General features: G+C 40.3%; 1 protein-coding gene across 1 annotated transcript; it reads left to right on the top strand.

The window, feature by feature from the left end:
- Window positions 1-692: 692 nt before the first annotated feature.
- Window positions 693-26,673, top strand: EPHX4 (epoxide hydrolase 4). Its single transcript, XM_087719313.1, has 7 exons — window positions 693-1,150; window positions 9,669-9,754; window positions 15,003-15,160; window positions 18,530-18,658; window positions 21,643-21,746; window positions 22,840-22,988; window positions 25,385-26,673. Exons 1-7 carry the CDS (start codon window positions 953-955, stop codon window positions 25,614-25,616), a joined length of 1,056 nt encoding a protein of 351 aa, XP_087575439.1. The 5' UTR covers window positions 693-952; the 3' UTR covers window positions 25,617-26,673.
- The last annotated feature ends 1,049 nt before the right edge of the window (window positions 26,674-27,722 follow it).

Raw genomic sequence — 27,722 nt, 5'->3', positions numbered from 1 at the left:
TTCAAATAAAAGTTCTTCCCGTTTCCACTTTCACCGAATGGATGGTTTTATTCGCCGCTTCTTCTTATAACGGCTCTGGTTTAACACACTCGGTGGGGCGGGCCGATCGTTCCGTCCGCGGGAAGAGAACCCGAATCCCCCGCTTTTCCTCGAACGCGCTCACACGTCCGCAATTTTCATACGCAAAACGAGCCCCCCCCCCAACCCGAACCAGACCTGAATCTAATCTAGTGACGCAGGCGCACGGAGGGCCGACCCAGAATTACGCGTTGCCCGAGGCGAAGCGACGAATTTACGCTCTTCCTTCGCAGAACGTGGCTGTGATACTCGACGCCAAAACTTACTGACTTTTCACCGTAACCAAGCAATGACTGCCATACGCCTCGTCTGGCGGGGAGTCTCGCCCTAACTCTGGGTTTTGTGTTTTATTTTTAATGCCCTCTTGTCTATTCCTGACGGCATTCCCGAAATGTAATGTCAGAACGCAGATTGACGCTTTATGTGGGCGCACCGCGGGATGAGAACGGAGAGGCGCGTCCGAAGAGTTTCGCCTTTCTGGGGGGGGATCGGGTGCTCGCTTCGCGCCCGATCGATCAAGGAGACCACGGCGGCGCGACCCCAGCGTTTTCCCCCCACCGGAGGCTTGCTCGTTAAGGGCGGCAGGCGGCTGTCCCTTCGGTGTCTCTTCCCTTCCCCTGCCCGGGTTGCCTGATCGGCTGCGCGCCTCCGTGCCGTCGCCGTCGCGATGCTGCGGTTGATTTCGGCTTCCTCCGCGCTGTCCTCTCGCTGGCGGAGCCCATCTTGAGTTCGCGGGAGGGGGAGTGAAGGCGCATCGCTGCTGCTGCTGCCCGCCGCTTTTCCTGCCGCTGCTGCTGCTGCTGGAAGAGGACGAGAGCGAACGAGCTAGCGCGCTCCGGCTTCTTCCCCTGGGCTGTGCATCTCCGCCAGGCTCATGGTGAGCATCAAGGCGGTGCTCTTCTGGGCTCTGGTGCACAGCTACTGTGGTCTCTGCGCCTGCATCGAGCTGCTGAAACTTTTGTGGAGCCTGGGCACCAGGCCAGGCAAGACCTTCCAGTGGCTGATCCGAGAGAACCCGCCGGGATGCCTCAGTGACCCTTCCTTGGGCACTCACTGCTATGTCCGCATCAAGGTAAATCGGAGCAAAAAAAACACAAAACCCGACCCTTGGCTTTCTGGAGGGTTACCCGACTTTTGCTTCTTGAGGCGAATGGGCCAGTTGGCTCGATCGCCACTTATAGTTTAGGCCAGTGTTTCTCAACCTTGGCAACTTGAAGATGTCCGGACTTCAATTCCCAGAATTCCCCAGCCAGCGAATGCTGGCTGGGGAATTCTGGGAGTTGAAGTCCGGACATCTTCAAGTTGCCAAGGTTGAGAAACACTGGTTTAGGCGGTGGGTCCTGGACGCTGCTGCCTTGCTACGTTTCTTGCTTTCTCCTTCGTTCCTACCTTTTTTTGCTGCCACTAAAAAAAAAACACTCAACCAACGCTGCAGACTGAATGGAGGAGAGTTCAGTTCGCTTTGTCATGGACTGATGTGTGCTAAGTGCGTGTTAAGAATCTCTCCCGCTGCATGTCAGGCAAGGTGAAAATCCTGGAAGAGGGGGAAGGTTGGGCCATGGGACTGCAGGCAGCCATCTGAATATAAATTCAGTGTTGGGAAGGCAAGGATGAGCTGGGTGATCTGGTCTTGTGAACTGGAGGATTACTGGATTCATCGGTGCTTGGTTTTGATGAGCTGTGACCACAAACTGGCCACATCTCTCCAGAATGACCCCTTCAGCATTTGTAGAGAAACTACGTAGTTTGGCAGGGGGATAGTGTTTTTCAATGTCTCAAAGGTGCTTTTTTCAAATGGCAAGTGTCCTTCGTTTTTTCCTTGATTTCACTTCTCATCCAAGAAGCTTCTTCAGCAATTGAATTGAAGAGGCTTCTTGGATAAGAAATCAAACTTCAAGGAAAAAACAAAGGCTGGTTGCCTTTTGAAAAGGCATCTTTGGCACAGCCGTGACCTGGATGACTGAGACTCTCTATAGATGCTTTTCAAAAGTTAAAATATATCTTCTCTTTTTTTTAAAAAAAAAGGGGGGGGAATTGAGCCCACCGATGGAGTTAAACAAGGTATACCAGGAAGTTGATAGGATCTGCAAATATATTTATGCAGCTTTTTCAGATGTGCTTTGTAACTTGTCTTAGGACTTCAATCATGAATTAATGCAAGATCTGCCTCTTGTTAAGTGGACCGAGTTGTGGTACAATATTGATTCCAATTATAATAGGCAAGAAAGATGCTTTTTAAAATATTCATTTATTTATATCCCACCTTTATTATTTTTGCAACTAACTCAAGACAGGAAAATGCCCAACGTACTTTCCTCCTCCTATTTTCTCCATAACAACCACCCTCTGAGTGGGCTTATTGTGACTGGTCCAAGGTCACCCTGCTGACTCGAGTGACTAAGGTGGGACTTGAACTCATGGTCTCTGTCTTTCTAGCCTGTTGCCTTAACCACGAGACCAACTCACTAGTGTGGGTAAATTCTTCTGCCTTGCCATTGCTGACATTTTCCCAGCACAGGACACAAGGAGGTGATGTCATCTAATCTCTGGCTAAATTTGAGGGAGCCCCTTACAATGCTTGGCTCCAAGGTGACCTTTACTTTGTCTTGCTTTGTGGTCCCCCACAACTTCATACCTTCTAAACACATTAAAACTTCCCATCATCGGCTCAGTTATTAGTGGACTTGGAGGATGATCACTTCCCAACTCCATTCATTCTGTCGTTAATCATTAACCGCTGCTGTTATCCTAAAGTCTTAGCAACATCATCATTTCATGTTTAAAAAATGTCTAGTCACAATAGGTTTTTTTTACTAGGAGCTGCAGAAGAAAATAGAAATGATAAGGTCAATTGTATTCGATTCACAGAGATTACCTGGATAAGAATAGATAAGTGGTTTGCCATTGCCTCTTTTCCCAAGATCGGTGAGCTGGCTTTCTGTTCTCCTCCTTTCTAACCAGATGCCTTTGCTGTTACACCAAACTGGCTCTAATATTCATAAGCAATCATTGCAATCATTAATTGTAAGAGATTAACAATAGTAGTTGGCCGACAAAGATAATCTGGTTCCAGAAAGAGGATTCTATCTTCCATGCTACAGAACTTACATGGCTGAGTCAGCACAATACAAACTGGCCAACTACACCTTAGTTTTGGTGTGTGTTCCAGTTGCGTGCTTAGTTGATGTTTCTGGGTGTCACTTAAAGCCGGCAAACTGAGTTAATTAAGGATGTGTATTGCATAATTTTACAGCTTTTGAATGGATTGAGTTATATAAAGCAGTGGTCTCCAACCTTGGCAACTTTAAGACTTGTGGACTTCAACTCCCAGAGTTCCTCAGCCAGCAAAGCTAAAGTGTGTCTTTTTCAAACTGAGTGTTTCTAAGATTTCCTTTCAATTTATTTTTTTTTAAATTATATATGTGATTGTCTCGGGGCAAGAAACAGATCAGAGTCAGAGTCTTCGGAAATGGGGCAATCTCCACTATCTCTTTTACAGCCTGAGAAAGGATCCATTCGGAGCCTCTTTCTCCGCCTATTATGCAGCTGTGGGCTTGCCCCTTCTGTTATTTGACTGTCCTCCAGGCAGGAATTCTTCATCCATCTTTCAAGGCCTTTCTCATATACTATTACAGTCATACCAGTAGAAGGTAAGGGAGGTTGGAAATTATCTAGTCCATTACTTGGACAATGCAAGAATGTACTAGTATAATATTATTATAGCATCCCTGATAGATAGCTCCCTAGCCTCTCTTTAAATGCCTTTAGCACAGGAATGTTTACCACTTTCGAGGTAATTTGTTTCATTGCTGATCAGCTCTTACCATTAGGAATAGTTTCTGATATCCAGTCAAAATCAACTTGTTATTTAATCTTTTTTTTTTGTTCTGTGTTCTTTGTGACCTTCAAATATTTGAAGAAAGTTATCAAAACCTTTGCAGGTGTTTTTTTTTTCCTATTCCAGATTAAACATATCCTAGGCTTCAAATTGCACCTTGTAGCATTTTCCTTCCAGGCACTTATTAAAACGGTCCTTGGTACTCTCTTTTTCTTGCAGATGTTTCATTACTCAAATGAAGCAACATCATCAGTGCTAAGTTTTCTCCTTGGTTGTACACTTTCCAATTTGCAAATGCCCTTCCATATACACCCAAAACTGAGAACAAGGCCGAATGGAGAAAAATGATTTCATTTAAATTAATGCGCTGAATAGATATTTTTCTCAAAATGGTGTAGTTTACTACAAATACTGATTTTGAATACTTTTTGGGAGGAGCACTGTAAAGTGGAGTCTGTGTATATTTTCATAATAAGAATGCATTCTGCAGTTTTAAAAAGTATCCAGAACTGAATTACCTTGATATAAAATGAATTTTAACACTGATTCGTTCTAATAACTTGCGAAGCCATGATTTCTTTAACCATGGTTTATGTAATAAACCACAGCTGAATTCACACAAACACATTTTGCCATAATACGCTATATTTCATGTCATGTCTGACTGTGTTTGTATACACACTAAGCTGTGTTTGTTTTTCAAAACGTTTTGCTGAGTTCATACAATGCAATAAACCAAAACTGTAGGTTAATGCACTGAGCGAAACAGTGGTATTGTTTGCTCTTGAATATGTACATTCTATATTATATATGTAATATGGTGGTAAAAAGACTTATAGGAAATAGCTTTGTGAGGAACCACTATAAATGCTTAACAAAATGTTATCCCCTTCGTAACCCAGCAAAGGGGAGCAGCTAGGATAAGGATATCTTGTTTAAAATCTCTTGAAAAGATTTCCTAAGTCTTAGCTTTCTAATGATTAGGCGTGGTAATTACAGTTCTATACTATAATTGTAACCCAAACTTCAGCTTGCCATATGAACAAAGCAGAAGTCAGCTGCCTAGATATTTTGCAATTATCCAGAGCAAAAACCTAAGACCCATTTTTGCATTGCATCTGGATGGTAGCCTCTCACAGCTGTCTGATGTCAGCATGCAATGAATAGAAGCTCTTAAGATAATTGTTAACAGACAAGAATTCACAGTGCCCAGTTGGTGTCCTTATTAGCAGCCTCAGCAGAGAACTTGTTTGTTTGAACTGAAAGAGTATGAAAAATAACCATGCAAGCTGAGTGAGACAGCATCTTTTTGAGCAGCTCGATGGTCCTTAAAAAAGCATCCAGAGAAGGAACCATGTTTATCCACAGCAGCAATAGTTTAAAAACTATTACAGTAACCCTTGGATTTCAAGGGATTTTTAATGTAATGGGCCAGGTTTCTGTCCAGACATGCCCCCCCCCCCGCCAAATAATGGACAGATGCATTTGAAGAAGTCCAGATGTGGTAAATCAATCTACATTAATTTTACGTCAAGGTCTCGTCATTCATAGCTATTAGTATCCCTTGCATAATGGCACTATTGCACAAAAGCTACAAATTAAATCCTTCAGGTCGATACAGTGTAATTAGGTAACTCCCATCATGATGTCATTATGCAAAGGGCATACATTTTGGGCAGTTTGTGAGATTTAATGGTCATGCAGAAGAAATGGGCATTTCCTTTCCCATCAAGTGATATTTTCCATCCAGGTTTCACTACATGTTTATTATGGCACGAGTGTGCCTGGCGTACAGCTAACTTTATCCAGTACCTGGAATGTTACGGTGACATTGGGATAAATGAACTAGAAGGAAGTGGAGGCAATTGAGTCTCTTATGAACTGTAGCTATTCACAAAACAAATTTGGGATAATAACACGGACAACCTTATGGATTTCCTGGAATAGAGGTGAACCAAGATTCACTGTCTTTGCCTTGCTGACAGATTCTTTAAAGAGCCACTACCAAAGGATCAAACAGATTTTCTGCAAACATTTCACTTCACATTTTTACAAGGTTTTCACACTGCAATAATTCAGAAGGGAAGTTGGCTTACAGTATTTGAAGGAAATACAGTAGATTGGTATTTGGAGGTTTCCTGAGACGTGTCAAAAGAGTTGGATTTGGGGAGTGGCATTGTCTCCTTTTTTTTATTGAAAATTTTTAGAAAGAATTTTTTTTTTTTGCAAATATTTACCTCCCACACACCCCCCCCCTGCCCACCCGCGACTTCCCAGAACAAATACAGGGTATAAATCTTTAACAAAGATGTTCTAAAATAAACTTTAAAAAAGTTAGTATCATCTTTCATTTGAGCTTTAACTCCTCTTTGCTAGGCTAACTCTAAACAGATTATATCATTCCTTGTTTCTTCAGTCATAAACGATCTGGAATTTCTTAGTCCCATATTTATTTGAATATAGTCAATCCATCTTCTCCACTCCAGTTTACATCTCTCATTTGAGTGGTCCTCGAGATATGCTGATATTTTAGCCATCTCTGCTAGGTTTGTTACTTTTAATGTCCGTTCTTGAATAGTAGGCAAATCTTCCTTCTTCCAGTATTGTGCCACAGCATTGTCTTCTTTCTTTTGTCTTCCTCACCTATTGGTTCTGGGTACCAGATAGAATAGAAGAAACCTTGTGTTTATGAGGTAACAAACACATATTGAATGGATTCTGGTCTCATATTATGCTGTGGTTTATGTTACTAAGATTTTTTTTATTTTTTATTTATTTTATTTTAGTTTTAGTTTTTTCCAGAAGTGATATTCAGCAGGTTCTGACCAGTTCTGGAGAACCGGTAGCGGAGATTTTGAGTAGTTCGAAGAGGCGGTAAATACCACCTCTGACTGGTCCTGCCCCCATTTGCCTCCTGAGTCCCAGCTGATCGGGAGGAAATAGGGATTTTGCAGTAACCTTCCCCTGGAGTGGGGAGGGAATGGAGATTTTATAGTATCCTTCCTCTGGAGTGGGGTGGGAATGGAAATTTACAGTATCCTTCCCCTGCCATGCCCACCAAGCCATGCCATACTCACCAAGCCACGGCCACAGAACCAGTAGTAAAAAAAAAAAATTGAATCCCACCACTGGTTTTTCCCCCTAAGATTTTATTTATGTAGGCATGGCATACCCATCTTTCCTGTGAAAGCTCAATGCAAATTATATGAGGATCTTACTCATTCTTCGTCCGTCAACAACCCTGTGAGATGGAGGGATTTAGGAAAGCAACTGACCCACAGTAAACCCACTATGGCTGACCAGAAACTTAAAACTAGGATTGATTACCCCATCTAAGCACACAGCTGATTACAAAACACACTAAGGACATTATTTGCAATCTCCTGGCACCCTAGATTTATATTTGATCACAAAAAAACTGATTTCTGCAGGTTCCCCCACTCCTCTAAAATAAGGGTCCAGAGAGGAGCAAGGATACTCTTATGAGACAAGATACCACTATTTCTATCCTTAAAATCCAGTGTAAACCTTCAAAAACAGCCCAAATTTGGGGTGCTGAAATGTGGCCATTTTACTGCTGAATTTCAGTGATGGAATGTTGTTTTCTTCCTCTTAATTTCTATTTTTTTCTCCCCCTGTGCAGTTATGTGTTGGCATTCACTATAGTATTATTTAAACTTTTGGGTCTTCTGAGTGTTTATTTGCCCTTGTGTGCTGCTCAGAGCCATTCAGATTAAGGCATTTGGTAAATGCTGCAAAATAAATAAGAGTCCAGATTTGAGGATGTGTAGATGGGGTGTATGGATCAGAATCAATACATGGTTTGTGAAATAAGTGACAGCTCACAAAAGCTGCTTCTATAGAAAATGTGTCGGTCTTTTTCATGCCACAGATCTTCTTGTTGCCTTTGCGGGAAGCCAATATTGTTGCTGTTGCAGCATCCTACTGAATAGTTAATCACAGATGCGTTTAATTTTGCAGAGATCTCGTTACAGAATGCTAGAGGGCAGTGTTTGCAAAATATTGTCACTGGTACCCATTTGCTCTCTTTTTTCCCACAGCGCTTTTGCAATCTGCCTTTCTATTTAAACCAGTTCCTCTAATCTGGTCATTTCATTGGTGGTGCAAAGTCACAATATAGCAGTCAATGGGCTTCTGCTCTTCTGCTCGTTTACTCTCTGGAGGTACTTTGATAAATTTCTACGAGAACTTATTTGTGGGAGCAGCACTTGTGCTCATTAAACTAGTAACTGGGGAGTATCTCCTTTAGATGCAGTAGGGGCAAATATTCTCGCAAGTATACTAAATCTGTCGTGTCACTCCAATGTCCTTTGTATTATAAATATCTATATGTATTTAGAGCTGTATGAGCTATAATTTAGATGAAAGGGGAGACTAAGGACATCATTTAAGAAGGTAACTGCTTGGAGTAACAATAAACCAATACCAGATGCTGCAGTTCAAACTCAGGGGTGGGTTTCAACCGGTTCGCGGCGGTCCCTGTGAACCGGTTGGTCGCCGAACCCGGAAGTAAGTAACTTCCGGGAACGGCGAAGGGCCCGCCCGCACACCCGCGGTCCTTACCCGGTTTTGACGAGTTCTGCGCTTCCACGCATGCGCAGGACGCACACAGCGCCTGCGCAATCGTCCAGGAGCAGTTGGAGCGTCGCACAGACGCTAGTACGCATGCGTGCACCGCGCGCGTGCATGAGGACGCCGCCGGCCCCGTTCCAACCGAACCGGTTGGAACGGGGCGAGAAACCCACCCCTGTTCAAACTGCACACATACAGACACAGACTGAGAACAAAATACATTTAAGGTCTTAAATCAGGGGTGTCAAACTCACATCGTCACAGTGGCATCAGGTGACGTGTCTCAACTTCTCCCCACTCCTAAACTGGGCGTGGACGTGGCTAGCACATGACACATTCTGGCCTGCAGGCCACGAGTTTAACAGCCCTAGTCTTAATGATTAAAGGAAATGCTTGATCCATTTGCATGCTACTTGATTACTAATGCTGCCAATCTAGTTTTTGTTATTGTTTTTCTCCATGAATATAAATATATAAATATTATATAAAAGATAAAGGTTTCCCTGTCTCGTCATGCCCAAATCTAGGGCATGGCGCTCATCTCCTTTTCTTGATCAAGGGAGCCAATGTTGTCTGAAGACGTTTTCCATGATCAATTGGCCAGCGATACTTATTTATCCAATTGCATTTGTATGCTTTCAAACTGCTAAGTGGGCAGGAGCTGAGACAGGAACGGGCGCTCACCCCATTGCCAGCACTCGGGTCTCAAACCTGGACTTGTCAGTTTTCCAGCTTTCTTTAATCGCTGAGCCTTCGCAACTCCTAAGCCTTCTAAGCCTTCTCCGGGTGCCGTCGACCAGACAATGCTGGCTGGCGGCCCCTCGGGGGAGGGCCTTCTCTGTAGCTGCTCCATCCCTGTGGAACGATCTACCCGTAGAGATCCGGACCCTTCCCACTCTCTCAGCCTTCCGAAAAGCCACTAAAACCTGGCTGTTCCGGCAGGCCTGGGGCTGTTGAATAAGGTCCAGCCCCACTTAAACGCAATGTATGGTGTGTTGATTTTTTAAAATTGTATCTCTCTTTATTTTTATTTTTTATCTTGTTTCTGTAAGCCGCCCAGTGTCCTACAGGATTGGGTGGCATACAAATTTATTAAATTGCTAAATTGCTAATTATATATAAATGTAAAAATACAATGTGTCTTCCATTCCCTTTTCAGGATTCTGGGCTGAGATTCCACTATGTAGCTGCTGGAGAGAGGGGTAAACCTCTTATGCTTCTGCTTCATGGCTTTCCAGAATTCTGGTAAATCCCCTGTTTGCTTGCTTTCTTATTCTAATTGATATGACTTGTGTTTCTACTTTTTGTGTACTGGATCAATAATCCTGTTTTCAGTTGGGGATCCTGCTCCATTGAGTGACTGGAAAACAACACCCACCCACCTCACTGCTGTTTATCTAACCAATTTAATGGCATGGAATGCTTTTAGTCACGCCATTAATATAAATAGAACTGTTATGTTGCTTCTGAACACCTTTGTAGCGACAACATTAAAATAATTTAGAAAGTTAAAGAGGACATACAATAATTATAGGGAAATCACAGCATATAATGCTCCTGCTGAAAGCACAGTATTTGTGTAGTTATTAGGTTGTTTTTTTTAGAAGTTCCCATTACTGAAATTACAAGATTAAGTAATTACCTTTTAAGAGGACATAACCCTGGAAGAAATTCTTCATTTTTAGACGAAGTAATCTAAAATTAAATTAGTTTTGCAACAGCAACCTGTATATGTAACAAGATTTAAAAGCTAATGTTCCAAGGCTAAATTTAGGGCAAGCTAAATAACCAGTAAATTTGCAGAAGATGCGAAGATGAAAATTAACTGTTTACTATTGCTTATAACTATCCTACAATGTACATAACAAGAGCAGTAGACTCAATCCTGTGCTCAGTTTATACATAATACGTAGGGGTCGTTCAGTGGTGGGATTCAAATAATTTACCAACCGGCTCTCTGTCCTGATAAACAGGTGGGTAGGCAGGGCTTAGTGGTCATGTGACCATGTGGGCGTGGCCAACTCAACATTACTCAGGTCGATAGGCGCTTTGCCTTAGCTGTTACAATGTAATAGGGGTTAACCGGAGTGGCAGTTTCTGTAAGCAGGGCAATAGAGATTAGGCTAGAAACAACACCAGAGTGTTTCCTTCCTGCCTTCCTTACAGGATTAGCCCTGTAAAGCAGGAATAAAAAACAAAAGAAGATTTCTTCCAACAACCAGTTCTCTGAACCTCTTAGAAAGTTAAGAACCGGTTCTCCCGGATCGGTGCGAACTGGCTGAATTCCACCACTGGGGTCGTAGGGCTGGGCAAATCCTTCAAAACTGAATGCTTCAGAATATGTGGAAGCCTGTGTGAAGCAACTCACTCTGAGTTTCTAAAGCCATTGTGTCTTTTTCCAAACTGAGGTGTTCCTTTGAACAGTGTTTCTCACTGCCTCTAGACGTGTGTATGCTCCGCCACTTGACTTCACTGTGAAAAAAATCTGCAGCTACCTCAGGAAGAGCCGAGGTGACGCAGTGGTTAAATGCAGCACTGCAGGCTACTTCAGCTGACTGCAGTTCTGCAGTTTGGCTGTTCAAATCTCACCGGCTCAGGGTTGACTCAGCCTTCCATCCTTCCGAGGTGGGTAAAATGAGGACCTGGATTGTTGTTGGGGGCGATATGCTGACTCGGTAAACCGCTTAGAGAGGGCTGAAAGCCCTATGAAGCGGTATCTAAGTCTAACTGCTATTGCTATTGCTAACTATCGAAAGCTATTTTCAAGGCAGCTCCACAAAACTGTAAAAACCTGTTCCTGTGTGTTCTGAAACCTCTTTTGGAGAATATGCACAGTTCTCATAGGAAAAAAATCTTATTAAAGCAGTGCTAATGGAGCTCGTGCATTAGGGTCATCTAACAGGGCCCTGAGTTAGAAGTGCGTCATTCAGTTCCAAGGAAGCAAGGCGGGGGTGGGGGGTGGGGGTGGAATTCCACTAGGGTGCTTCCATTATGGAATATTCTTCCTGAAGAAATTCTCTTGGCACCTACATTTAAATATTACTTTACTGCTTTACACTTATATTTGCATTAGGATATGAATTTTTGATGAAATGAAAGCCAGCATGGGACTATTTTAGATACATAAACAAATCAAAGAATAAAGGCAGGCTGAGAGAAAGCCCTTGGCTCAGTTTCTCTGCATCTTGCTGTAAAGAATGTTACTCAGACCTCATGATTCTGCCTGTAGGAAAAAAAACTTCATTTTCTGGTGCTGTTCATATTTCATCCAGGCTGAGACTTAAGTAGCTTACTACATGGCATTTGTATTCCCAGCAGTAGTCATGTCACTGGGAAAACATGTGACTTCCGTATAAACGTGTATTCTGTATGTCAAGATTCTGCACTAAAACTATATTGATGATAATAATACGCTGGTGTTGAAGATGCCAATATTGAGCAAGAGTTGATTTCCAGAAATATCACCCTTGGGTATTCATGAAACAATTTCTCCTTGAGAAAACAAAAGCATTTCTAAAATATACTTCTAGAATATTGTTCTATTCACCATGGTAACCAAGAAAACAACACTTTGGACACACACTGTATATTATCTGTATTCCCTCAAGTCTCCAACATTTGCTAGAATATGAGTCTATTGCCACACAAAGAACAATATCAGATTCCAGTCACATCTTCAGAATGGATCTACTGTTGTTGGGAACATACCAGAAATCTCCAAATTCTGCAATCTAGTCATATTTTCCACTTGTGGGCTTGGAATTTCTTTAGCTGTTGCATGATGGAATATAAAAAATGTCTGATGGCCTCACACCCCATACCAGGGCTGGGTTCCTGCCAGTTCTAACCTCTTCTATAGAAGAAATTCCACAAATCTTCCGTGCCGTTTAGAACCGGTTCCAGCTCCCTCCCCCCGCCTGTCCACACCATGCTTGCCCCACCCACCGCTCACTGATTGGCTGGCTCACCAATCGCCCACCCGCCTCTAAGACTCCTATCTAAACCTTAAAGTCTTAAACCTGTCAAGTTTGAACATTCCTGTTTTTTTTTAGAAGGGTTAGGGGTGCAAGGGTCTTGTAACTTGACAGCTTTAAGACTTGCGTGCTTCAAATGCCAGAATTTCTGAGCCAACATTTTGGTTGCTAAGCAAGAGCATTGTTAAGTGAGTTTCACCACATTTTACAAGTCGGCCATGCCCACCCAGTCACATGACTGCCAAGCCACTCTCACTCAGTCACATGGCTGGCAAGTCACTCCCACCCAGTCACATGGCCAGCAAGCCACTCCCACAAAGCAGGCCACACCTACAGAAGAGGTTCTAAAAATTTTTGAAACCCACCACTGCCCCATACCTTGCCTAGTTAAGAGATTAGGAGAGCCTGAATTTATCAATGGGGATAGATAAGAAATATTTATCTTGTTACAAAGAGATTTGCACAAAAGTATTAATATCTACAGAGAAACACATGCTATAGGTTACAATATTATATACATGAAAGTGAACAGGTTGTGAGAGATACCGAAGTATTTCTTATATCCTTGATATATAAATCCCAACCTTCCTATAGCCTTGTTCAATTGTGATCATTCTACTAAACGAGGACAGCGTAACTATTCATTAATAGTTAATAAATATTGCAAATAAATAATTAAGCAATGCATCCACCTTTTGTTTATGCAATTCATTTCTCAGTAGATTTTCTATTTTGCAATACAGAGTTTTTCCCGAGTATACAAGTGATAAAAACGCTCCAACAGTTTTGATCTTCATAGAATCAGAAGGGCACCGTACACTGTGGCTTTTAGATTCAGTCCACCAATCAAATCATTCTCCAACTGAACCCACACAGTAAAAAGTCCTTTTGTGGGTGATTGATTTCACCTTGACCACTAGGACATTTTCCCATAACATACAATCAGAAATTTCATGGGGAAAAGGACAGCTGAAATTGACTGAATAATGTTAAATAATTATTATTATAATCTTAGAAAGTGTGCACTGGTTAATTCATTTCACATTTGATATATTCCTGATGCAAGAGGGGGTGCACAGGTAAACCCACCAGTGGCTGGCCAGGTTAGGTGGTCTTAATAGAATGGACCTTATAAATTCATATTAGTTTGGCTTTTCATTCTAGTGCCCTGGAGTCCCAAAATTGACTTTTAGCTGGAGTGAACTTTTCTCTCCAACTTCCTCATAAGTATTAAAAATAGGGCTGAACAGTGTGGCAAGACCCTGTAAAGTGGGGGCACAGGAAGCCAGACGTGGGTGAGAGATAGAACAGCTTAAGACGAAATAGGAACTTCTCTTTTTTATATTTCTCCTATGTACTTTGCTGTAACATTCCAAATGAACTTCTGCTTTTCGAAATGTCATGCTTGTCTCGTGTATGGAAACGCCTTGAGAATGCACAGTATGGAACACAGCATAAAAATAGCAACCTGGGCAGAGCCCAGGCAGTTCAGACTTTGGTGTGTGAACACGCTGAACTCAATGCATCCAATAAACCTGTTTCTCTTCCTTCGTGGTATCAAGTCCTGGTCTTTCGTAAGTAGATTACAAACCTCAATTTGCTGCAACATTCCATTGATTGCAGTATGTGAACATGTTACTCTTTTGTTTTCCACCTGAAAAAAATAATTCTCTTCCCAACAAAATGCTTGAGACTTAAATATTTCTGGCCTAGATATTTGCTTTTTGTCCATTGTTGTTGTTTTGAAAGGAAGAAAGATAAAGAAAACAGCTATCTTTGCATCTTACGGCTGTCCCTCTTTCAAGATCCCCAGGGCTGCTGAAAGCCATTAATACCTCAGCACTTAGCCATCTTTATGGCTATATTTATTTAAATGATTCAGAGAGTTCATGAGAGTAGTTTGGGGACAGGGAACTATTAGTCCAGAAAGAATCTCCCTGATAAAATACTGTATCATTGCAATATTTATTTTGTATCCAGGGAATATATTAGAAGCACATCTACAGCTAGTGCTAAATCAACCAACCCTGCTAAAATAACCAAGCCCTGTGAAAGCTGCTTTGATCAACTTAAAAGTTCTCTTTTTTTTGGTTGCCAAATTGGTTTCAGCTTGCTTCTCTCTGGTGTTCCAATTAGTAATATGTATGCATTAAAAACTAGAAAGAGATGTGTAGGTATTAGTTTAATAGATTCATGCTGGGTATAATCAGGTCATGGTGATTTATTTAACAAGACATAATTTTTGAAACTTTGGTTTAGTTTATGTATGAAAAGGACCATGATTTCATCACATTCACCTAAACTTTGATAGTGACAATTATTGCAAGAAAGCATCAAGTAATTCAGGTTTTTACAGTTTGATTCTGTTCTGATTTTACAAGGGTTTTATATCTTTTCAATTTTATTAACCAGTGCAAATGGTCTTATTGTCTTCAGTTTTAGGGTTTCATTTTGTGCTTCCTTTATGAATTGTTTTTGCAGTCAGAACAGTTATGAAGCAAAACTTTCTTTTTTACTAGGTACTCTTGGCGACATCAAATGCGTGAATTTAAGAGTGAATATCGAGTCGTGGCCTTGGATTTGAGAGGTTATGGAGAAACAGATGCTCCCGCCCACCGAGAGAATTACAAGCTGGATTGTCTGATTACAGATATAAAGGATGTCTTGGAGTTTCTTGGTGTGTGAAGAGCAGCCCTGCTGCCCAATTTATAATAATAATCCTGGAAAGGGGATTAGCTAGATGATAATATATTTCTTTTAACAAAGTCTTTTGAGGTGATTGTTGATGTGCATGTATATAGCATATATTCTTTTCTTTCTGTAAATTTAGTTCCTACAATTTATTGTTTCTTTTTTTAAAATTTTGGGGATTTTTAATTGATTTTGTATATCTAGAGCTCAGATGCCAATGCTTAAATGGGTGCAGAATGGTCTTTCCAGATAATGAAGCTCCAGAGCTTAAACCAGTCATGCTGTGAATTGGATAATTGTGATAGGGACCGAAAGGATAGACAATTTCATTTTCCTTCCAATTTGCTATCTTCTTGAAAATAAGCTCTAGCATTTTGGGCTGTGGGGAAAAGCCAAATATCACCTCATTACATTTTCCCACCATAGGGAAGTTCTGCTGGATTCTGGTTCTCTCCCCAAAGGATGAATTCCCCCACCGTAAAAGGTTCAATTTAATGCAAATTAATCTCTTGTTAGCTAAAAACAAAACAAAAAAGTTCTGAATATTTTTGCTAATTGGAATGCAAATTAGGGGAAATACTTTATAACACAGTAATTATATTTATTTATGGTCAGAATCTCATTTAATGAAACTTCAAACTTTAGGATAATGTTCTCATTGAGCACATTCATAGATTTAGTAAGTTACAAGTTCAGTGTGATATAATTGTTCTTGTATACTAGCTACCCGAAATCACCAGGACAGCTATTCCTTTCACATAGAAACAATGTAAACTAGAGCATTTCTCCAAGCGCTTAAATGTTCAGTTGGTGCACAAATGCATATCCACCATGTTATTTTCTTTGATGATAAAGCATATTAGAAAAAATAAAAAAGAGTGAGAAGTTGATGTTAGGAGGGCAGGAGATAGTAGAAAATGTAAAGAAATCAACAAAGGATAAAACTAAAGGTTTATCATCATGTACTTGCCATGTACCATGGCAAGAAGATGCTCTTCTTAAAAGTCAGATTTGCATGGACACCTTTGATTTATTCCTTGCCTACCAACTTAAATTGTTATACAACTGTCCTGGATTTAAAGTAATGTTTTTCATTCTTCTGTTATATATTTTGCCATATACATATCTGTTCTGACCCCCCTCGTCCCACACCATAGCACGCCAAGCCAAAGATAATTTACGGAATTTATTAACAGACAGACAGGTCCTTGGCAGCAAACCAGCACAGACAAGCCTTGGCAGCAATCCAGCACAGACAAGCCTTGGCAGCAATCCAGCCTGCCAAGCTAACACAACAGTTCTCCAACTTTCATAAATGCATTGACTCCTGCAAAAGGGGCGTGTGCACAAGCATTCCTTTTATAGTCTTGGGAGGAGCCTAATTACCACCAGCTGAGTGCAATTACCTCCTGTAACTGCGCAACTGTTCTTTACGTCTAGTAAGTCTCAGGTGCCGGGCATCTAGGAACAACTCCCTTGGCTCCTCCCCACTGCTGATGTCCGGATCACATTCCCTTGTCTCCTCCCCACTGGTCCAAGGCTCAGGCGCCTCCTGGTGACCAACCAGCCTCTCTGCACCCTGCTCGGAGTCGGAACCCTGTCCAGGGTCCTCCACATCCTCCAAAGCCGACTCATAGGGCCCCTCGCTGTCGGAGTCTGGTGGCAGCTCCAACGGCTCCTGCTGGGCCACAACACATATCTACAGTGCTTCATTGATGATGTTGCTGATAGGATTTGCCCAGGTGCTATTCATCATCTGAGGCTTATGGACTTTGGCTGCCCATCACCTACTTTGGTCAATTGAAATTTCCACATAATATATTTTAGTAAGATAGTAAGGTATATATTAGCTTAACTGTACCTATGCACATATACAATTATTAGTTTTGACATATTTTGGGCCAGGTCCAAACTCCAGTTGTATCAAGTATGCTCATGCTACTTTATTCAAGTGAGTAATCTTAGTTTAAAGACTATCTATGACAGGGTGTCAATTTCATTGAGGGCGGCATCAGGGCTGCGGTTTACCTCTGGAGGTTGGGTGAGCATGGCTGACTGGGTGGGTATGGCCAACTGAATGGGCGTGGCCAGCTTGACATCACTCACTGGGCATTGCCAACTGGGTATGTATGGCCAGCTTGACATCACTCCCCAAACTGTTGGCATGGATCCTCTTTGCATTGGGTAGACCACACTGGTCCAATGTTTCCTCTTCACATTGGGTGGACTGTGCCAAAGCGATGTGGGCTGGCTCCTTACATTTTCCAGGATGGCCCCATGGGCCGGATCCGACCACATCACAGGGCAGATCCAGCCTGCCGGCCTTGGGGTTGACACCCCTGATCTATGAAGTCAACATGTTAAAAATCAGATGTTTTGACCTACACAGAACATTTTATTGAGATAAGCATAGTTTAAGACACATATTAGATGCCTGAATATTCCTAATATCTTTAACCATTAAGCCGGCAGATCTGAAATCATGGGAGATAATAATTTTGAAGACGTTTTAAATAAAAGGCTATTAACAAACTACTAAAATATATGTATTTTAAAAAGATGCAGTTAAATCTTACTACAAACATACCACATCTACAGTCCCCTACAGTCCCATAAAATAAATGGCTTTGGAAAACAGAGATTTAATCAAGGGTATTTTTTTAGTCACATGGAAGATTGAAACAATATAATGCTAGAGAGTCAGAGGCAAACAAGAATGATGGCATATACACTCTTAATGTACTACTTCTGCAGCCTGAAAGAGTTATAATGTATTATTTCTTCAATTAATATCATTAATGATCCTATAAATTTAGACAAAATATAATTGTCCAAACAATATAACATGCTCCAAAGAGTCATTGGATTTGTATTGTTTAAGCAATATTCAAAGGATCATCTCAAACATTTTTTCTGACTAAATCATCTAATTATGATCATGACTGAATTAGATCATCATAAACCAGGGGGTTGTAGCCTACTCATTATACGAGTAAATAATAATTAGCATTAATTCATTGTTTTCTTAGTTTTTTGCAAACCATTTTTAAAATCAGCTGGTAAAGTAGAATTATAAATATTCTTGGGTTACAAAGGTTGAAAGTAGAAATTTAAGGCACATTTGAAAACACATTGAAATTTCCCACCTTGTTCTTGCTAGGTTGTTAGCTATGATTCTTGAAAAGTTTATTAATAGATCACCTACGTCTGGGGGTGTAAATCATTTGCCAAAGGAGAAAAATGTGAGATATTTGCAAATATACTGCAAAATCCACTGTCATTTCCTTTGATGTGATAATTTATTTGCGTGGAACTGTTGATAAACATCTGTCAAAAATCTATTTTTAAACAACAGGATACAGCAAGTGTGTGCTGATTGGTCACGACTGGGGTGGAATGATTGCTTGGCGAGTTGCTATTTGTTATCCAGAAATGGTGACAAAGCTTATTGTTGTGAATTTTCCGCATCCCTCCGTTTTTACAGGTGAGTTTAAAAGAAAAGCTGCAGCGTTAAGAAATTCCGTGCAAATATTTCTAAAAAATAGCAGCTTGTATTTGGCCATCATCTTCATTTATATATGTATTCATTTACTTCATTTACTTCAAGTAGCTTAAATTGTAGATCTGAGAGAATTATTAGGCCAAAATCACGAATGCAAAGTTATGTGGTAATTTGAAGTTGCATCTGTCTGGCCCTAATATAACAATTATAACTAGGAAATTGTTTGGTTTAGGAAACTGGAGCAAAATAAACAGAAATGAAATATACAGGGCGTATACATATTGCTTTATCCCATAATTGCTTGAATGTGTTGAAAAACTGACAAAAGATCTTTGTTTGTTTGGAAAAATTACAGAACTGTAGAGTACTTTGGTTTCTCCAAGTTATGTTTTTCCTGATTAGTAAGCTGTGTGTTCTGCAATTGTATGTATGTATAAATCAGTGGTGGGATTCAATTTTTTTAAGTTCCAGTTCTGTGGCTGATACAAATGGCTTGGTGGGCGTGCCATGGCTTGATGAGCGTGGCTTGGTGGGCATGGCAGGGCAAGGATACTGTAAAATCTCCATTCCCCCTCTACCCCACTCCAGGGGAAGGATACTGTAAAATCTCCATTCCCTCCCCACTCCAGGGGAAAGTTACTGCAAAATCCCCATTTCCTCCCGATCAGCTGGCACTTGGGATGCAGAGATTAGAAGGGGGCAGGGCCAGTCAGAGGTGGTATTTACTCGTTCTCCGAACTTTCCACTACCGGTTTTCCAGAACTGGTCAGAACCTGTTGAATACTACCTCTGGTATAAATCTTCCAACTATATGTGTGTATGGGGGGGGGGATGTGTGAGTATAAATGTATCAAAGATGTCTTCCTCCCAGATGTGCCAAGGCTATACTTCCCAGAATACTGATGGAGAATTTGGGGGACTGTCCTCCAAACACATCTGGAAGGCACCAGATATGGGAAATTGTTTTAAGACCTGTGAATCCTATTACCAACTTTGGGTTCTCCCACATCTCATAGTTGTTGTTCTAGGGAAAAAAGGAGGGAGTAATATTGAAAACAAGCAAATGTGGGAGTATGTATAATATAAAAATATTCAGAGACAGGCAGTTAAACCTAACTATTTACATGGTTCCATTGTTTTGACTTTTTTCCTGCTTCTTCTATCAGTTTGATGTTATAATCTATGTTTCCTAACCTTGATGCCTGTCAATAGTCCTCAGTTCCAAAATTCTTAGGAATGGTGACACTGATTGGAAAATTCTTGCATCCAAGTTCATGGATCTGAAAGTGTCTCCCAGAGAAATCTGGTTGAAATTGTGGACCTATTAGCTATTTTTTTTCAATTCATAGGAACATCTATAGAACACAGCTATGGAACTTAGTTCCTGAGGGATATGGCATGTCACACCCCTCCCTATCTCTCAAATAGCAAAATTTCCCCAAATGTAATTGAAATCTATTATTTCTTCCAACTCATCATAACGTTGAAAACAAATTATGGAAAGACACTTGGGACTACTGTCCACCTATCCATCAGCAGTATAACTTTGAAAACTGAATAGAACAGGACCAAGTTTGATATAATGCATAAAGTCTGCAAAAGAAACATTGAATGCAAAAATGGTCCATATGCTACTTAGGAATATAGGGTAAAATATTCCAGAAAAAAAAATCCCAATGCTTCCCTATGGAAGAGGTATTCGAGCAGCAGTTGAGAATAGTTAAATAAGATTATTTAACTATTATTTATCCAGATTAAGAATTTATATTTTTCTCTCAACTCCTTTTTGATTCTTATTTCCTCATCATCTTTATCTTCATTATCAGTTCCTTAAAAAAGAGATTTTTTGCTAGGGATAATTAAAGGAATGTTTACAAAGGAAATCAATTATATCATAATTCATATTCTGACAGCAGCAAGAATAGCATATGCCCGAAATTGGAAAATAGATGGCATACTCTCCGAAAACATGATAATTTAAAAAAAATAATGGACTGCGCAGAAATGGTTCAATTAACACTCAAACTGCAAGATAAAGAAGAAAAAGAACACTATACAGTATGGGACAAATGGTATCAGTGGTTAGAGAATAGGAATAATGAATGAAAGTAAAATATTGATATTTGTAAATATTAGATTATGGGAATTATAAATACAAAAAGGAAATCGCAAATGAAAAATGAATGGAAAGTATGTAAGATGCTAAACAAAAGTGGACATTCTTAGGAATGGGAAGAATGGATGTTGAATTTGGTTTTTGTTTTTGTAAAAAACTTAATAAAAATTACGTTAAAAAAAAAAAGACCAGTGCAGGATCTAGTCAGTGATGGGTTTCTATTGGTTCGGACTGGTTCTACCGAACTGGTAGCTCTGTTGTCAAGCAGAGAGCGAACTGGTTCTCTATTGCTTTGAAAGTGGGCCTGTCCACCTGCCTTTGGGTTATACCTACGCTATATTGCCAAAAGTATTCGCTCACCCATCCACATAATCAGAAGCAGTTGTGAGCGAACACTTTCGGCAATATAATGTACCTTTATTTCAGTTTCTGAAGCCCAGATGATCAGGGGCAGCACATTGAATTGCCACTCCTCCACTGTTTCCTTGCTTTCCAAACAAGTTTCTTTCAATTGCAAACATGTGCGAGCAAGTTTCTTTCAAGTGTGCATGCTCACGCAGCGAACCGGTAGGAACGCCGGTAGGAACCCACCACTGATCTCACTGTGTTAAATTAAAACACACACATTTTAGCTCTTTTTGCTTCTCTAAAAAGAAAGATATTTGACATAAGAATTGAGTAATAATAGTAATAATAAGATGCACTGAATAGAATTGGATTTGTATCCTGGTAAATTTGTACAAAATTGAGCTACTCCTATTAAGAATACCTTATTTGAAAAGATTAGTATAATGGAACATAACTCAAAGACCATAATTTCTCATTTTTAACTCATGGTTTTCTTTTTAAGAATACATTGTGCGACATCCATCACAGATGATTAAATCTGCCAACTACTATTTCTTCCAAATGCCATGGTTTCCAGAACTTATATTCTCAATAAATGATTTTAAGGTGAGCATATTTAGAGAATGGGTGACTTTCCATGTTCCCATGCACTCTTGAAGGAAAAGCATGCAGATATGAAAAGTGTGCTTTTAATAGTTAACAGTCATTAAAATATTGGAGTTAAAATGCATACCTTAAATATTTGTTTTGTGATATGTGGGTATAAAGATACTTCGTATGAACACAGCTGAATTTGCTGTTCTTTTATTTGAGAATAAGTTTGACTAAATAAGTAACTCAGAAGTCCATACTCTCTCTGTCCTCTGAATTACTACAGCATGTTCTACATGAGTCTTCACTTGAAGGGGAAAAGGGGTGCTACAAGCAGATGCGTCAGAATGTAGACAGGCCAAAAAATTAGTAGTTTCTAACTTCGTGCTGGTTTCCCCATTGACATTGTTGTGGGAAGCTAGCATGAACACATAACTTTGAGATGCGGTGACAGTCAGAACTCTAAAGACTATTCTTAAATCCCCCTTGTTCAGTGACATTGTAACTTTGAACCATCACTGAATGAGTGGTCATGATCCAAGGCCTATCTGTACTTACAACAGTTTTAATGTGAAACTTTAGTAACTATCAATGAAGCTTCTAATTCTAGTACTGACTGAGAAAATCCTGAAAATTTTCCTCTGGAGCTGCAGGTTGTTTCCCGCTGGCATGGATTATTGCTTTGTCCTGGTTCCTCCTCATCCATCCTTCCTGGTGGATCTAAGAGATTATTTTGTCTTTTCTCCACACATGTTTTTTCTTTGCAACCAAACAAATACAATGAGATTCGGATTAAGAGGGCAAACAATATTGACATTCTCTCTTTGGCTAATTGGAGAGGGCACTCCTGAACTACCATAGATTCCACAGCAATCAAGATTCCTGTGGGCAGCACAAGTGCAATTTTGAGGGTTTGGGTTGAAACCAGCTTCTGCGTGGAAATATCCTCCCCCCCCCAATGCAATATATTTCGTCAATTTTGAAAATCTGTCGAACCTGCTGACGTCTTTCCTTTGTGGGGTTACACTTGGATTACATTACACTCAACCCTGAATCATTTGGGGCAGCTGTTAAAATCTTGTATTTATTTGCTTATGTATTGATACAGGTGTTGAAAAACATCTTTACCAGCCATTCTAGTAGAATTGGAAAGAAAAGCTGTGGGTTAACAACAGAAGATATTGAAGCTTATCTTTATGTATTTTCCCAACCAGGAGCACTAACTGGTCCGATTAATCACTATCGGAATTTTTTCAGGTCAGTTCCTCTTCTTACATCAAGCAAATAAATCTGGCTTATTTTTCATCAATACATTGTTGCCTTCAAGACTTTCTGGATTTTTATGATACACAATAATATAAGTAAGAGCCATAATCATGTTTTAAATACAGCATGCTATCTTGCGGTTCCACCACAAAACTGCGGTCGGCTAAAGCGCGCTCGACAAAACCGCGTACCTGACGTCATCACAGCGCGACGAAAAAAGCACGCTGTGAGCGGTAAAGCTAAAATTAACGCGTAAACCTAAACCTAACCCCCCAAAACCTAACCCTAAACCTAACCCTTAACCTAACCCTAAACCTAACCCTTAACCTAACCCTAAACCTAACCCTAAACCTAACCCTTAACCTAACGCTAAACCTAACGCTAACCCTTAACCTAACCCTAAACCTAACCCTAACGCTTAACCTAACCCTAAACCTAACCCTAACCCTTAACCTAACCCTAAACCTAAACCTAACCCTTACCTTAACGTGAATCGGCTTGCTTTAAAAGCGCTTTTTAAAGCGCCCTTTTTTCTCCGCGGTCGTATTTGTCGCGCTGCTAATGACGTCAGGTACGCGCTTTAATCGGGCACGCTTTAGTGGACCGCGGTTTTGTCGTGCCAAGCCATCTTGCAGCAGCCAAGTCAATGCATGTGGGTTTACAAGTTTAAACTAAGTATGATAGTACCTTCCCCAAAGGTGCTTTTTCAAGAGGCAACTGCCACAGCCTCTTGCAACCCTCTGCCAGTGAAAACGGAGCTCTGTGGCAGAGGGTTGTAGGAGGTTGTGGCAGCCAAAAAGAGAGCTTGGGAGCCCATTTTCGCTAGCAGAACGCTTGGGCTATCACAGGTGCCCCTGATAGGAGTGACATTGAGCTGGCCATGCCAAACCTGGCCGCACATACCCCAAAGGTCAAACACAACCCTGATGTGGCCCTCAATGAAATAGAGTTTGATACCCTTGCATTAAGGTAGCCCTTGTTTAGTGACCACAATTGGGACTTGCAGTTAGTAAGCAAAGCAGTTGCTAAGTGAAACCATTATTGTGCTTATGATCTTTTCCTTTCCTTATCTGTAGAGGTTATAAATACAAGGATTGGTCATAAAATTACTTTCTTGCCACTGAAGTTACTCAGATAATCACTGTACAAGGCAGGCCCTAAATGAGGACTACCTCAGGGACATGCAGTCACTAGAGGCAAGGGAGGCGGGGCCTCACCAGTCTCCTCTGGGAAAGGAAAGGATTTTAAATAATTTTCTTAAAATAATTAAAGCCAGGGTAGTTGCTACCAGATTTCAAGTCACAGTGGCTTGGTGTCTGCTCTCAGTTTTAACTAGAAGGAGGCCAGAGAACTAGGGGCCTCTTTTGCATAAGGAATTTTTTGCCTTTTAAGAGTTAAGCAAGGGTTAACAAGCGAAGAATTCCTTATGCAAATGAGGCACGTATTCTCTCGCCTCCTGTAGAGGGCATTTTTAGAGGCTTTTTAGAGTTCTCTGGGAGCAACTAGCTCAGTCTGACAGAGCTCTGGCTTTTCAAGAGGGGAGGGCAGGGCAGGGCAGGGAGAAGCAGTTGAAATCGTCTCTGAAACAGCTGGAAAAGGTGCGTGTGGGGAGGGGGGAGGAATTCAAAAAGTTTGATCAGAAGGCAGCAGGGGAAGGGGGGGTATGGCAGAGGAGCTGCTTTCAAGCCTTTGGAAAATATATCCAATCCAACTTCTGTGTTTGTGTTTGAGAGTGAGTGAATGAGAGAGGGATCGAAGTTCTCTGTGTGCGTGTGTCTGTTTGAGAGAGGGGGGAGGGAGGGAGAGAGGGAGGAAGGAGGGGGAGGGAGAAGAAAAAGAATGGGAAAACTTATTTTGCAAGGGGGGAAAATGCTGTCGCTTTAAATCGGAACTGAGCATGCCTGGCTGTGGAATTCTGGGAGTTGAAGTCCACAAGTCTAAAAAGTGCCTCACCAGGGCTAAAGCTGACCGCACGTCACTGGACTACCTATATATTAAAAGCTGCTGTATTTTTGCATAAGGCATTAAACATTAATTGTGCATGTGTTCTGATGTAACTTCTATACAGCTTAATGGAATCTTCTTAATATTACTGATTTCCTATACAGCTAAAGGGCAAAATACTTTCTGCTAAAAGTAAAAGTAAAATTTTCAGATCAGTCACTAATTCTAATATACAAAGGTCTGAACCAGATCCATTGTGTGTATTAATTAGTGTCCCTGGAGAGGGGTTTGTTTGAGTACAATAAGAATGCAAGGGCACATCTGCATCCATTTTAGCTACCAATGGAAACGTGTGATTTATAACTAAACTGAACTTTTTTCTCTCATTTTTTCTCATTCTCATTTCTCATTCTCATTTTAAAAAAAATATTTTCTTGTTGAAGTTGCTTGCCGCTGCAGCATAATGAAGTCACCATGCCAACTCTATTGGTATGGGGAGAAAAAGATCCTTTTATGGAAGTTGAGATGGCAGAAATCACAAGAATGTACGTGAAAAATCAGTTTCGACTTACTGTTTTGTCTGAAGCCAGCCATTGGCTCCAAGAAGATCAGCCCGACATCGTGAACAAGTTGATATGGACTTTTCTAAAAGAAGAGTCAAGAAAAAGAGAGTAACTCTTTTGAAAGCACAACTGAAATATTAAAAGATCGAAGTTCGGTGTAATGAGGGCCACATTAATGGCAAAATGTTAGATTGAACTATGCTAGAGAAGATATTTTCAATGTACTGTATATAGTGAGGCCAATATTCTTACCAGGGTGGTGTAAGACTATGTAACATTAATGTTGGTTTTACCTGTATTGTGTATTTTGCACATGGAACACTTGCCTTAAAATGTTTGTGCTTGTACAGTAAGGAACTCATAGAAAGTTGCTTAGTTTCGGTTACTTACTTGCTTTAAGATGTGTGGTGCCTTTTATGAATTTATAATTATCTCAGTGCAGGGGTACCAGTTGTAAAAGAAACAATTATTGGTAAAATGATCAATTTTCATTCTACTGGTTGGAATTTTTTTAACTAGATTTTTATCATTAAAAATGCTAATAGATCTTTTGATCTAAAGTATGTATAATTTTAGAAGTCTAAAAATGATTGGGCACACCAGAAATCAATCAGATATAATCATTAAAAAAAATTGATTGCTTCATGTGCAGTGGTGTAAATTAAAATAATAATAATAATATGTGTGCACAAAGTATTTTAAAAACTAAAATAGAAAATGAAGAACCACTCATGACTTGTATATTCTACTCTCGTCCTAATAAACCGCAACTGGCATTGTGCCCTGTATCTTCTGATTATGAGATTTCTGTATGTATGACAGAAGAGGTGGACATTACCAACCAATAAACAATTACTGAGGGATGCGGTGGCTCACTGGCTAAGATGCTGAGCTTGTCGATTAGAAAGGTTGGCAGTTCAGCAGTTTGAATCCCTAGGACCGCATAACAGAATGAGCTCCCATTACTTGTCCCAGCTTCTGCCAACCCAGCAGTTTGAAAGCATGTAAAAATGCAAGTAGAAAAATAGGAACCACCTTTGGTGGGAGGGTAACAGCGTTCCATGCACCTTTGGCGTTTAGTCATGCTGGCCACATGACCACGGAGACGTCTTTGCACAGTGCTGGCTCTTCAGCTTTGAAACGGAAATGAACACCGCCCCCTAGAGTCAGGAATGACTAGCACATTTGTGTAAGGGCAACCTTTACCTTTAAACAATTACTAGGTTTATCTGAATGGTCACTACCACAATAACTAGCTTACCTCATTTATTACTACCACTTTGTCTGTCTATGTGTGTATATATATATATATATATATATATATATATATATATATATATATGTGTGTGTGTGTGTGTGTGTGTGTGTGTGTGTGTGTGTGTGTGTGTGTGTGTGTGTGTGTGTTTATTTGTGCTGATAAATAAGTTAGCTTCCTCCCATAATTGGGGCTTACCAGGGGTTGTGACACTAATATATATATATATATATATATATATATATATATATATATATATATATATATATATATATATATATACACACACACACATATACATACATACATACACATATACATACATACATACATGCGCACACACACACACACACACACACACACACACACACACACACACACACACACACACATACATATATATATATATATATATATATATATATATATATATATATGATTTTGTTACAACCCCCGGTATGCCCAAATATGGGAGGAAGATCACTACTTCCATTCTCTGTCCTTCGGCTCGTCACAAGAGACCATCCAGGCAGAAACCCAATATTTTTACTGTTGCCTTTTTTGTTACATTTGCTAGCTGATGAGAGCTAAATAGCTTGAAATAGATCTATACTAGTCTCCCTTTATTTATTTATCAGCACAAATACAACATATATATATATATAATGTTTCCTGAGGTAACCATTTAATACTAAAATATGATTTTCTGAAAAATAACTTAGCATGATAATTTTTACTTGCATCTACAAATGAGTATGGCCAGTCTATAAACTTAATGAAAGAGTCCGAGACATTTAAATTATAATGGTATATATCTAGAACAAATCTTGAAATATTGTTTTCTCAAAACAATCCAAGCCTGTTTGGAACCTAATGCAAAGCGTAGCCAGGCAATCATATCAGTTTTAAGATAGCTGAGGACACACCTTGGAAGGTCAAGAATTAAGGAATGTTTTTGATGAT

Source organism: Thamnophis sirtalis, unplaced genomic scaffold (genome assembly GCF_051295495.1).
Source record: "Thamnophis sirtalis isolate CommonGarterSnake01/CBP01778 unplaced genomic scaffold, rThaSir2_p1.2 scaffold_7, whole genome shotgun sequence".
Taxonomy (NCBI): Eukaryota; Metazoa; Chordata; class Lepidosauria; order Squamata; family Natricidae; genus Thamnophis; species Thamnophis sirtalis.
The sequence above is the reverse complement of the archived record's forward strand: the minus strand, read 5'-3'. Positions and strand labels throughout refer to the sequence as shown.